We start from the raw sequence: 14,326 nt of genomic DNA, 5'->3' as shown, positions 1-14,326 counted from the left end.
GGAATTTCTTCAACTTTTGATAAGTTGTCACTTGGGCTCAAAGATAAAGTAATCATGTTTAAGTGGTCAAAGATAAAGGGCAACATACAACATACAACCACAGTGCGGTAATTCTAGTTAATAATAAAAATATAGATTAAAATATATGGTTACATTTTTATGTTACATTTCCCATCATCACGTCTGCTATTAAACTAGTACAATTCTGTGTGATTAAAAATGTATTTCAGTTTTTTGCTGCAGTGTAATGTCTAAAGAGGAGAACAAATACAAAGTGTGTTTATTTATTGATCAGGTTAAACAAGCAGCACTTTTTTTTGTTGGAGTTTTACTTGTGAATGTGATGAGCAGCCAGCAGGCATCACTTGAATTCTTTGAAACTCCAAAATGATGTTTTTCCATGTCACCAAATGTCAGAAGATGTCAGGCAGAGTTCTTTTAAGCCCCTACAATCCAAGCGGGACCCAGTGAGCTGAAGTGCACTGGGGCCATAATTTTAGAGAGATGGCTTCAACTCGGCCAGGTAAACAAACAGACGAGCAAACAAACACGATTCAAAGCGAGCAATTCTCTCATGCCCATAAAATCCATTGCTCTTGCTCCCCCTCTTTTTATGTGTGTCTATGGCTGTGTACGAGGCCATTGGACAGCTAAACTTCCAAGCGTCCTAACATATAGCACCAGCTGCGATTGGAGACAAGCAAACTGTCAATATACCCTTGAGCTTTAGAAGTTCTTAACGATGATTGACAGCCAGGAAGCTCCGAGTCAGAGAGATTTATCTCCTCTTAGCCTTTTTTAGGCAAATAGCCGTAAAGCCTGACCCAAATTCACTTGTTATCCTCTCTTAACCTGTGCTAATGCAGGTGGTTATCAAGTATTAAACATGAGTAAAAAATATGGATGGAAAAAATTTGTTTGCACATTTCATCCCTGACAGAATAATTAATTTAGTGCTGGGTAATAAGAAAAACAAAAATAACTCACAGGACAGTCCACTACACAGCAATTATTCCTAACATAATTAACAATTGGATAAAAAAATATATTCCACATATGGGATTAAAAGAAAAAAAGAAATAAGTGCAATTACATTAAATGCAGATTCTTCCATACAGGGAACACTGACTGGTTTAAGAGTAGGAGCATTGGGGATATGTTAGCTTTGTAAATGTCAGTTTGAAATGTTTATGGGTGAGTTATGGAGGAGCTTTGGGAGACGGAGGCAGTGATATTTCTCTCTGTCCCAAATGAACACTTTGAAGGCAGTTTGTTCAAAAGCTTCAATCACTAATGGTCTTAACAGTCTGCAGCGTTCAACTATTGGAATTATGTGTTAGACAGCTCCCACCAGAGCAAACAGGCACCTACAAAGCTCCGTACCAGACCCGACCCATCACCTATGATTAAAAACACACGCTACATACACTTTCACTTACATCAAATAAGTTTTGACCTTCTTGTCCTCCTGTTTTGATCTTTGAATTGTGTTCTTCTAAAAGTATTGGTCAATAATCGCAGCACCTCTGTGACAACGTACCTCGTTTGCGGCTATCAAAAGCGAATATTTTTTGGCACTTTTTACAAGCAGCCACCTAGAATTTATTCACCATTGCCTACCTCTTGATGAAGTAGTTCACTGTTTGTAGTGACAGTTATTTGAGCGGAAGAGAAATTCACAAAGGTGGTTTCACGTAACAAATCCTTGTGTGACTCAGCTTTATATAAGCTGATTTGGATATAAAAAATACTGCACAATAATTTTAATTTCTGATTTCTCCAGAAATACAAATTACTTAATTCCTTACCCGCTTACTCAGACAAATGTAAGGATTATAAATTTTAAGTTATGTATGGTATAAAATGGAAAACCTAGTAAATGTGGAACAGTCCAATGTTGCCAACCAGTTTTCTTAAAGTGGATGATCGCTAATTAATAAAAACAATTTCTGATAGTTGAAAGTCCACGAAATCCAGGACTATGGGGCATGAAAATATGTTTTGCTGACATATTTTAGCAGCTTCTATCCTTTTCATCAATTGAAGATTTCTATCAGATCTCTGCAAATGAGTTTATCGATTCCATCGCTGTCACGCTGGCGAAGGTTGATGTGAGGCTACACATCAATCACAGTGGAAATAGACAAAAAAATAAGCAATCTGTTTCCTTTTTTCAAAAGCCAACATCGGATTCTTTCTAAACCAAGAAAAACAGTTCTTTGTTATTCTTCTGACCTTTAATATGATTGTACAGCCTTGTTCACAAAGGGCAAAAACAACAAGCTGTGGATTACATGTCACTCATTATATCAAATGTGGACACGAAGCATAAAACCTGGAAGGCTTTGTGGATTTGAGATGTGGTGTTTAACCTACACATTATGGAAGTCAATCCAAAAATGCTCTACTTTTTCTATCATCCAGTGTCTTTGCCTATTATTCTGATTAGCATTAATTCTGCATGTTGTAAGTGTCCAGAAAAAATAGTTTGTTCACTGAGCAATCTGGAAATATCTAGCTTGGTTCACTGAGGAATCTGGAAATATCTTGTTTGGTTCACTGAAAATGAACAGTGGCTAAATGCTTCTCAGAGGAAGATTACAATATTCAAAGCAGGTTGAAATTACCATATGTATTAGATTCAATTTCTTCTTTATGGGATTTATTATTGATCTTCCCAGGCAAAATATCAAAATGCCTCCAAGAGATGTGCTCCTCTACGATCTGGGTCTGAAGAATGCAATCTTTAATTGAAAGTATGTGAGTTGACAGTCGACCCAGGTATTTCACCAGGGCAATTAATATAAGAGGCCACTGGGTATACAGTGACTGCATGGCTCACTGTTTTCAGAAGCCGATCTGCTGGCAGACAGGCACCAAGCTGTATAAGCGTATCTCCTGAAGAGCTTCTGAAGAGGGAGTAATTTGATGAAGGATAGAGAGCACATAAAATATTCTTACAAATACTCCCTCTTGTCATATTTTATAGAATGTGTGTGGGAGTAAAAGCCAAAATCACCAGGCCTTATCTTTTTTGACAAATTTGAATTGATCGCTCATTATCTGGGGTGCACCTACATATAGGCTGCCTCTGTGAAGCAGAGTAGAGGCACTCGGGATTTCAGCTTATCACTCTGGCCTCAAGGCCACGTTTGGCCACAGTACCTGCACATTGGGACTCATTATGTTGGTATTTTTGATGAGATTGCCATTACCCACGTTATACTCAGACTTCATGAAAACCCTTCAATGTGCTTCACATACCTACATCTGAATATACCATTAGTCCTGGAGAAGCCCCAAATCAATGATATGAAGCATTTTAAAACTTTGATAAAACCAAGCACATGAAAAATCTGCACTCAAGCCAAGAAGTAATCTCAGAAAAACCATATTGCATATCTATGAAAGAACAAATGCTAAGTGAGCCTTCAGAGATAGAATGGAAGTGCATTATGTGAGGAATCCATTTTTCCAATTGGACTTTCTCATCTTTTGTCGCTCAGTATGCACTGGGGTAGATACAATAAGAAAACAGTAGACAGCACTCACTTGTTCTTATCTATTTTAAGGAGACTGGGCAGCCCACTTTCCACAAGTAATGCATTTGTTTCCATGACAGTAACAATGACAAGTAGCAGTGATGTGCATCAATATTTTGTGAAGCACAACCCTGAATTATTTTGTGCAACCATTCAGCTGATGTTAAAGTTTTATCACAAACTGGAAATACAAGGGCAACTTAACAAACAAAAGGCTGTGATAGAAATAATATATTCCTACTATCAGTCACAGAACGTCCTCACTGACATGACGCAACATTTAATATCTTGACCTTTGCAGTCATAACATTTAGGCACGCAGTCATCAATTTTTCAGGTCACATCTGATGCTGTAAGTCTTCTTCCTTTGATGGCTTCCAGCATATGAGCACATTTGTGTTCATTCGGGAGCACAGTTGCTGAAGGGAGTGGTGAGTCTATTCCCACTTTGAAAACCAGGCATCAAAAATATATTTCTTCACTTTGTACTTGAACGTAACAGGGCGAATTTTGCATGCATGGTTGTATCGGATAAATCAATAGTTTGCTCTGTATAAATACAAATAATAACCATCAGAGAAAAATTCTCTGTCAACATGGCTTTATTTACAGTTGATGACACATCATGTTTCACTTGCCCTGCCATTCTCTGCCGTTATGACAGCTATGAATTCACCTCTGCTGCTCCTAAATTCGTAACATCACTCCTGTGCTGCCTGGAGCGTCCGAGCACCTTCCTGATGGGTATAGCTTTATTGTCACTATCCATTTTCTTTTAGACTTCGAGCAGAAATCTTGTGATAATTTGCAGCTTCCACTGCAGGAAACTTGTAGGCCGTTTCCTCTACATAGTTCAGCCACTTGAAGGCTGTTCTTTTTCATTCTGCCCCATACATCAGGTTCATTAGCATTTTATCAATGATGCACTGTAAGAAAAGGTCAGCTTTTGTGTGAAAATTAATTACCTTTTAATTCCCCTGTGAAAGCTGCCGTCATCTCCCCTTACAATGGATAATATGAAATAAAAACAAGTAGTTAAAAGAATCACAGGTAGTTTGCAAATCAATTAAAAATCAACATGTGACAGCATTTAATCTGTCTGATAAGAGGCATTTTACCTCTTTAGGTAATCAACTGCATCGTGTTTCTTTCCGCCTGTCCCAAGTCTCTGTTTAAAAGCTACAATGGCATTGTGCTCTATTGACTGTGGTATGACAGGGTACGGTGCAGGAACAGCAAGGCAATTGAAAAACAACCCAGAGCTGGTTAGCCAGACAAACGAGAAGGCCCCCGGCAGCTTTAAATCTCTACGATTATTGAGAGTCTCTGATGCTATGGCCAGACGCTGAATACAACTTTTGCTTTAAAGCACTGAAGTCAATATTAAGACAGACGTGGTCTCACAACACACAGAGGTTTAACAGAGATAACCTCACATATGATGATCCATGTCTGCACATATAGGTGAAACATACAGACCTTTCTGTACAAACCTAGCATGATACCCGAGCAGTGGACGTCTCATCGCTTGCTGATGCCGTTATTTCTTTGAAGTACGGTTCTTAACTGAAGTGCAATGAATCCTGGGATAGGTTGGGCTGGGAAGAATCCACCCATTGGAGCCTTTGTCTCTCGGAAATGGAAAGACGGATTTGAAGCAGCCTTGTGATGCAATTGGTCTTCAAATTTAGCCGCTAAAGGATACAGCCCATGAATACAGACACAGCCTGTTTGTCTTACCACTTTACAAACACACACACACAGATTTCAATCGCCGAAAAGCTGTCTGTTTGAAATAAAGTGAAAACAAATGACACAAGTATTCTTTTATTTGTGACTCTTTCCACTCAGGATGACTGGGATGAACATTCCAGCTCCAATCATCAGCAACAAAAACTGGCTACGGCTGCATTTTGTGACAGAGAGCAACCACCGCCACAAAGGCTTCAGGGCTCAGTATCAAGGTAAGACATGATTACTTAATTTGCACATGGTAATAGAGGGTCCCCTTCTTCAGCGAAAAAGGGATCGTCGTAGGAGAAACACGGTGTAATTACAAAACATTTTTTGATCTTTGTTAACTGCATATTAAACAGTCTGATTAATGCCCCTCTGTAGAGGGCACTGATGCCTTTTCAGCTTCAAACCATTGACTTCAAAGGACTAAGTTAATCAAATATTTGAGAGATAAATTCGGTATATACTCTTCTACTTCCTCTGATAAAATTCAGCTTCAGGAGCTCAGTAATCCGTTGCCCTCACATTGTTCTATGGCTTGACTTTAAAGTTGGCGTCTGTGCTTCATATACTATAACACAGAGGCTTAAAGCCAGGCCCCAAGCCAGATATTAAACCTGCAACTTAACCATCACCAGCTCGATAAAAACTTTCAATAAAGTGCATATGTGGCAATACGGTAAATGGAAGACACAAAATCAATTGCTTGAAAAATCGCATTTCTCATCTATTGCAGTGCTTTGGTGTGCAGTGGTGGAGCTTTTATATGGGTTTATTTTTAGTGCAAAGGGGAGATACTTTCAAGTGAAGAGAAGAACTGAGTTTTTTTTTTTTTTAACGCAGTGTGCTTTTGAAAAGTCCTCATGTGGTCTGTGAAGTCATGTGACCCAATGCAAATAGCATGTTTTGCTTGTTGCATCATTAATTGCTTTTGGATATTCTGTTGATAGATCAAAATGATGACAGCTACTTACATCACCTGGCTTTTTGTGCAATCTGGCCCCCGCTGTGTTAATAGGACAATTTTAAGTTTTTTAGAATTGCCGTCCTTGAGCTCCCCTTTGATTCTGCATGATATTTTCCCCCCACAAGCTATAACCATTAAATCTGCTCTGACCAATCAATTTGTATCCACTGTTTAATATGTCTGAATTATATGAACAGACAAACATGAAAAACTAATTTAGAGTTTATAGAATTGCCAAGGTAACCCTTAGGAATGCATCAGGGCCATTGAACTCATTTCTTCAGAGAAAGGATGCACACCAGTAGCAATTACATGTTGATGTTCTTCAAAGGGCCAAGTATTATCCAGAGAAAGAAACACTTGTACTGTATCTTCTCACATCTAATACTGTAACTTCTTTTATCTAATGAACTCTTTCTGTTACTCTCGACCAGTGAAAAGCTCTGGAGAGCTTAAATCCAGAGGGGTAAAATTATTACCAGGAAAGGACAACACTAACAAACTGTCTTTGAGTAAGTCTTTTATTTTTCTTATGCAACTGTTTCATTGTTTGGATTTTTTTGTTTGTGTAGGACTTGCTTTCTTTCTTGTCTCTTCTTTTGCTGCATCATTTGGTGACAGAATTAAGCTACAGTACTAGATTTTGCAGAAGTGCAGTCTCTTTTTCTTTCTGATACTCCATATCCCCTGCAGTCCCGGACTTCCTGTCCTGATAGAACTGAACTCATTTAGATCAGGCTTAATAATTTATCTTGCAGCAAAATGCTAAATTTGATCAGCTGCAAATGCCCAAAACTTCCTGTGTCTCATTTTGCACTATTGAAGCAATACATCAGGCTGACTTATGTTCATTCACTGTGTGATCTATACACACACAGCGGTAGTCAAGGTTGAGTGACCTCTCACGCAGATGATTTGTGTACACTCAGACTGAATTGAATGCGTTTTAATTGCTTGCGGAGCTCTGTCATTAACATAAATCAGGAACACAATTCCCTTTAACTCCACAGTGTGCTAAACATTTCAGTGATAACAGGTTGTAATCTTTATTGCCTTATGTGTCATTGATTCTGCATTGCATGGAGACATGAATAATGCAAAGGGCTGTAATCTTTTCTAAGAGACACTACTGTATATCATTTAAAAGACTGTGAAGAGATGCTTCATTTGCCTGGTGGATTCATTGCATATAATTGAACTCATAACTGCATTATAACCCACAACAGTTAACTTCAAAGCTAATGAACTTCCTGAAAGACGTCAAAAGAGAAAACGTTTGCTGGTAGTATTATGGTAGTATTAAAACAGATGGGTCTCTGTGTGTGGGTTGATGTCTTGCTGCAAATATTACAGCGATCTTTAAGGATAATTGGGATACTACATATTTCATGAATTTCATTTCCAGTGCATGAGGTGTTTGATTTACAGATCAGAACATAGAGAGATGGCTAGAGTCCAAAGCAGCACCTTACCTTCCTACAATGGTAAAGGCTATGAAACCATATCTGCAAGACTTTTTCTAACTCCAGCAATTGATAGTTAAAGGTCATTTTATCATCTTATTCCCTGCCAAGTCCAGATACATTTCCTTTTATATTGTCTAGTACAGGTAAGAGACTTGCTTTTACCCTTGGCACTCGCTCTGATCTCACAAACCACAAATGTTTAACAGTGTTGCCAAATAACTGGCAGTTGATAGTCCCTGACATTGAGAGATGAGGTTGATTTGTCCAACTACATGCGTGATTTCCTGGAAGCGAATTTTGTTACCAAACATAACGAACATTCAAAGTCAGATTTATCTACTCTACGAGTGCTTTCCACTGCAGTGGGTGTTTTTCTGAAAGTATGACGCTTGGAAATATAAAGTGTCTCTCTCACAGCTTTCTTGGTCCTTGTCTTTCTCACTCAGTGAATGAAGGAGGAATCAAACAGGTGTCTAATTACTGCCCTGACCCGGGGGAGCCGGAGAATGGCAAACGGATTGGCTCTGACTTCAGGTGATTTGGCGCCTCTGCAGCTGAAGTGAAGCAGCTTGGGTTTAGAAGTAGGAAAACATGCTCTCCAACCAATTTACCCAGTAACCATTACTGCCTTTGTAGATGTATTTACAATTTTCCTCAGCCATGGAGATCCTCTTGTGAATATAATCCATATCTTAAAAAAATCACAATATCCACATACTATATTGTATTTCAGGAGAGAACAAAAATATACATTTTAAGACTATTTACTTTGACATTTAACAAACTTCGTATACAGTTTGTCTTGTGAGTCGAAAAGAATACTAATAGTGCAGCTTTAGAAACCCTCTCCAAATGAGCCTGTTGCACCAGAGATTTAGTTACTTGTGCCACAAGTGATTTGTTTGTCCATATAAAATGATATACGCTCCGAGCCTAAGTGTCTCCTGTCCCAGTGGACTCACAGTCTAGACATAGTGTATGTGTGGAAAATAAGGGCGGTTAATAAATAAATACATTTGCCAATTTATCTACTGAATGGAATATATTGATCCACTGTCCAATATAAACCTGTAATGAATGACATGAAAAATAATGCATCTCATATTTGATCAGGAGTCTTTTTTGAGGCATTGATTGCTTTTCCAGGCACTAACGGTGTTTGTTATCTTCTCAGCATCGCAGCAACTGCTCAATTTACCTGTGATGAAGACCATGTGCTGCAGGGTTCCAAAACGATTACCTGCCAGCGTGTAGCCGAAGTCTTCGCTGCTTGGAGCGACCACAGACCCGTCTGCAAGGGTGAGCCAGGCTACTGAAGAGCTAATAATAAAACAGTTTGATTAAGGCAGTGCCTCTGGATACAGGCTCTATGCAGATAGAGGAAAGTTCAATTCTGTTAATTATGTATGAAAGCCTCTGCTGCAGCACTCTATGTTTTCATTCCAAACTGCTCTGGCTGTTATTCTATGTTTCATAATACCTTGAGCACCTTTTAGGACTTGATTAATTGAAATGCAGCTCGTAGACCTTCTATAAACAATATATTACCTTTCTATTGTGTTACAATGCAGGAATTATTACTCTGGCTTTCCATCCATATTTATTGTAAATTTATCAGTCCTACGGCTGACTTGTAGATATTGTAGATTATTTATAATATGCACACTGAATAATGATATATTATTAATGTATATATTTTTAAGTGATCAGTTATGTTTTGAATCTTTCTTAAATACACTGTCTTTGTCTCCATGTTTGTCTTTATATGGCTGCAGTGAAAACGTGTGGGTCAAATCTACAGGGACCATCAGGGACCTTCACATCCCCTAACTTCCCCATCCAGTATGAGAGTAACTCCCAGTGTGTCTGGATCATCACAGCCAGTGATCCAAACAAGGTACCACAGCAGTATTACAACCTAACATGCTTCTCTCCTCTTCAGATGGCTAAATAGAGAAATTAAACGGGGACACTGGATGGTGCACAAGATAAGCTTTGAGTCACACATTCATATCTGCTTCACAGCATATTTAAAGCAGTTGCACTGTAAATATGGCAATTATAAAGATGAAATAATCACTTAACTGGATCCATTTGTTGAAGAAGTCCCAGAGAGCTCAAAGAAGAGTTTAAGTAAGTGGTCCCACTTGTGTTTTTGCTAAAGAAGTGTAACAGTACCTCATTAGATGTAGAGTAAACACAAATAGGCAATTTTCTTCTGTTGCCCCATGAGTGAACCTTCACCTTTTACATTAGAACATGCAGTATTTGTCCAGGCATTCCTTTTCTGTATATCTATTTAGGAGTGCATTTTTTTTTCAACGGCCTCCCAAGGTGGGAAAAGGTTATATAGAAAATGCATGTATTTTGACTTAAGCTCACCGTAAGTGTCACTCATTAATATATTAGCTGCAACGGGATCACATTTCGGTTCTCACTACGCCACCAGTGTATGCGTGGCTGGTGGTAATTGAGCGATTCACTTCATTCATCTGGGACAACAGAAATGGAGAGAAATAATGATTAAATGAGACCAGCTTTTCCCCAAAGTGAAGAGGTCAAAGCTGTTTTCCTAATGGTCATTACTGCTTCTACATCAAATTCCTCTCTATTGGTATTCTGTCCAGTGAGTCATATACACAGGGGTGTCATCTAGGTGCCATCCTGCTTATAAACAATAACCAACTAGTGCTCATTTAATACTCACCCTCTCCAAGGCAAACAAGCCATGGACTTGGCACCGGAACTTGGTCCATTAGTGTTATTATGGTAATCATGTGTGTGAGTGCATTGTGTTGAAGCTGTTTCACATGGATGTTGTGCAGACATTTTCCTGGCATGACCAGAAAAGATAATGCTTAGGATGAGCACTTGTCATCAACATTCATGTTAGTACAGTACATCCTCTTTGCATCACTAACCCATACAGGCAAAGTGAACAGTGAGGTAGTGTGGTTTCATTGTGTAATGTCTCTGCAGTACATTAATGATTATTATTAGTCCAAGCAGATGTTGCCAATTTGATTTGTAGAAAATATCATCTTTTATGATGTTGTATACATGTGTGAAGAAAATAAAAGATGTACCATTGACAGCTGACATGAAACTCTCCTGGATGAGTGTGGACAGGCAGTGGATAATGTAGGACTCTTGAATTGCCTCGCTATAATTGGCTCTTATTATTTGATTTGACAGTTTGTGGAAAAGTAGCTGTTAGTTTATATAGAGCTTAGATGGGTGTTTATGATGTATTGCATGGATGTGAACTCTTTGTCAAAGCCTTATTATGTTAACACTCAAACATTTCATGGAAGTTAAGTCTTTCTGTGTGCCATCCATTTTTAGTTGTAGTTTCTGCATATTTCATAAAAATACTGGAGTAAATTGCACATTATGCAGCTATCTGAAGTATAAGCAGACAGCAGACAGCAAACAATGCTTCAAGTCTGCTTGCAAAAATGTTCATGGCATTACACGTTAAATAGGCTTGTCTCTCAACGTTTAGTTGTCTCCAGAATCAGAGTCTCCAAAGAGATGGAAATGAGTATAGGGTAAAACATTAATATTCTGTGCTGGTGAAGTGATGTTCGCAAATAATTTCACGGCCTGCAGATGTCTATCACCTTTGATGTGCATGTGAAAAATGCTTTCTAAATGTTAATTCTAAGTGTGTGAATTTGTAAAACACAAAAAAGTCTTACAAATTCAAATTTGAATGTGTAATAAAGTTTTGTGTGCATGTATAACAAGAGTCATCAGAAGATAAAATATTCCCCAGGCAACCCTTAAAATATCCAAAAGCAAAACTTCAGTACCCGATTAACATAATAATAAAGTTTTCCACTCGTGCTGCGGATGCACAAACAGACATATAGATCACTTAATCCTGCAATCCCCATTCCAGGGGGGAGGGTGCATTCATGTATTTGAATGTGCAAATTTGTTAAAAAATCAACTTGTTTGTAGATATATAATAAATTGTCATGTACAGAAATGGTTTGTGTGCAATTTAACCTTATTTAATTCCCATCCAATTGAGAGGGTTTGGTTTTTATGCATGAATGCCATGAATAAGATTGACTGTATTTATTCCTAAGACTTTTAGTTTTGCTCTTGATTTTTCTTGGTGTCTTGGAAATCATTTTTATTCTCTGTACTCTGCTATATTGCAAATTAGGTCTTTACCTCTATGTATTCCGAAGTTAAAATAAAGGTTGAATAATTATATTCATTGACATTATACAAACACATATTTAACATGTCAACACATGTACACAAACGTTTTGCACTATATTTGAGTTTTACCTTTTTGCATGTTAACAATAAGCAGATTGTAAATCTACTTATTTTTATTAACAGGTTATTCAGATCAACTTTGAGGAGTTTGACCTTGAAATTGGGTATGATTCACTAACCATCGGAGATGGAGGGGAAGTAGGTGACTCCAAAACAATAATACAAGTGTAAGTACTGATGAAATACCTCATTGAATATATTATTGTATTATAAATTTACAGTTAAATGTTGCTTACCTGTTTAGTTATATGTTTTTACATAATATTAATTCTATATTCTACAAGGAACCTTTATTTAATCGAAAAGGTGCACCATTTGATTTGAGGCTTACTTTGTTGAAACCATGCTTCAGTTTGCTTCAGTTTATTTTGGAAGAACGTTTCCATATAACATTGGGAGATAAGACAACGTTTGACATTTTGATGTGTCTTTTTTGCTCCCCTGTCTGCAGGCTGACTGGGAGCTTTGTCCCAGACCTGATTGTCAGCATGTCCCATCAGATGTGGCTTCATCTCCAGTCTGATGAGAGTGTGGGCTCGATCGGCTTCAAGATCAACTATAAAGGTATAGAGACTTTGGTGCTGATATCATCTCTGATTGTCTGTACTCATGTCTGTGTCTGTTTTCCTTTCTGCCTTTCTGTCATTCTATCTGCTTGCCTGTCTCTCACTGTCTTCTATATCTCCTTCAAAAAAAAAACTTTAACACGTTCCCAAGCTTTTTACCTGGACTTTTATAGATGTTAAAGAGAAAAAATGCATTTTATATAAAAGTGCAAGTATTGCTTGACTTTATCTTTTCTCTTTATCCCCCCCCTTCCCATTTCCATCCCTCCCCTCTCTTCCTCTCCTCTCACCCACAGAAATTGACAAAGAGAGTTGCGGTGACCCTGGTACACCTCTGTACGGCTACCAAGACGGTAGTGGCTTTTTAAATGGTGATGTTCTGCGCTTTGAATGCCAGTTTGGATTCGAGCTCATAGGGGAGAGGATGATAACCTGCCAGAACAACAATCAGTGGTCGGCTAATATCCCCATCTGCATATGTGAGTCCAGCGCTGCCTTGTTTTCACGACAGCTAATGAAGCAATTACTTATGCTCTTGGAAAGTTCGCAATGACATTAAACTATTGAAGGATTAATTGCATTGTTGTTAAATGACCATGCAGTGCATGAAGTGTAAACAGCAATATACATAATGTAAAATAGGAAATTGATAGCATATGCTTGCCTCGGTATTTGAATTTGATTTGAAAAAGAAGGACGTAGGTTACACTCTGTTATACTGTACAAATAGTCTGGAGAAGGGAAACCTGCATTATTCTGTAAACAGTCTTTTCTCGATATAACCTAAACCCCTCTGAGGAGTTTCACTATACCTAACCAATATCCTTAACAAAAATGTATTCTCTTCTGTTTGTACAATTTAACTTGGTCCATCGGGAAAGTGTATAGTAATCCTCCGCACCTATAAAGCTCTATGTCTGTATTTTTGTGTATTCTATGTTCAACCCTGCTGCAGTTTCCTGTTTCTTCAACTACTCCACACCCATGGGATCTGATTGCTGAGCTTGTTAAACAGTCCTCACATTGTTCTATACTGATCTATGTGCATGATACTATCATGGCAGAATCCACAGTGTAGATGGCCATGTGTTTGTCCGTATTTTTATCAAATCGCTGCTTATATATTTTTCCCCTTCCATTACACAGTCCCCTGTTTCTCCAACTTCACTGCCCCCATGGGGACGGTGTTGTCTCCTGACTACCCAGAAGGCTATGGGAACAACCTCAACTGTGTGTGGCTGATTATCTCCGAGCCGGGCTCCAGAATCCACCTGGCCTTTAATGACTTTGACCTGGAGCCCCCCTATGACTTCCTCACTATCAAAGATGGGGACCAGTTAGGGGCCACAATACTAGGACGCTTCTCAGGGGCCGAAGTTCCTTCCCACCTGACGTCCAACAGCAACGTACTGCAGCTGGAGTTTCAGGCTGATCACTCTATGTCTGGACGGGGCTTCAATATCACCTATAGCAGTAAGTGACTGTTTGATCAGTTTAATTCTAACAATCATAGCAATTTGTATCAGCATTTATAAGCGAATGCAAGCCTCCGCCTTATTCTATTCAGGGTTAGAGATCCTTTCTACTGCTTTTACGTATGGTTATATCAATTATGTAACTATCCCTGCCCATATACTTACATGTGTCCTTTACATTGATATGGTTGTTAAGCAATAAATCCACAAGAGGGTAGCCTAGAGTCTAGAGTTTCTGACAATAACAAACTTGGCGACAGTGGAGAAGGTTGTTACA

The 14,326-nt window shown here is 38.5% G+C and overlaps 1 protein-coding gene across 5 annotated transcripts in view; it reads left to right on the top strand.

Annotated features, from left to right (window-relative positions):
• The window catches only part of LOC117776906 (CUB and sushi domain-containing protein 3-like), a 213,822-nt gene that overhangs the window by 61,551 nt on the left and 137,945 nt on the right, over positions 1-14,326 (top strand). For 3 of the 5 annotated variants that reach the window (XM_034611297.1, XM_034611298.1, XM_034611300.1), the window contains exons 6-14: positions 5,394-5,506; positions 6,681-6,758; positions 8,159-8,246; positions 8,887-9,011; positions 9,488-9,609; positions 12,072-12,175; positions 12,460-12,572; positions 12,871-13,053; positions 13,721-14,047. In XM_034611297.1, the coding sequence (XP_034467188.1) occupies positions 5,394-5,506; positions 6,681-6,758; positions 8,159-8,246; positions 8,887-9,011; positions 9,488-9,609; positions 12,072-12,175; positions 12,460-12,572; positions 12,871-13,053; positions 13,721-14,047 (1,253 nt within the window). The remainder of the gene's footprint in view (positions 1-5,393; positions 5,507-6,680; positions 6,759-8,158; positions 8,247-8,886; positions 9,012-9,487; positions 9,610-12,071; positions 12,176-12,459; positions 12,573-12,870; positions 13,054-13,720; positions 14,048-14,326) is intronic. The other 2 variants (XM_034611302.1, XM_034611301.1) reach the window with 1 other exon arrangement.

The sequence above is a fragment of the Hippoglossus hippoglossus genome, chromosome 16 (genome assembly GCF_009819705.1).
Source record: "Hippoglossus hippoglossus isolate fHipHip1 chromosome 16, fHipHip1.pri, whole genome shotgun sequence".
Classification (NCBI taxonomy): domain Eukaryota; kingdom Metazoa; phylum Chordata; class Actinopteri; order Pleuronectiformes; family Pleuronectidae; genus Hippoglossus; species Hippoglossus hippoglossus.
This window is presented reverse-complemented; position numbering and strand designations above follow the sequence as displayed.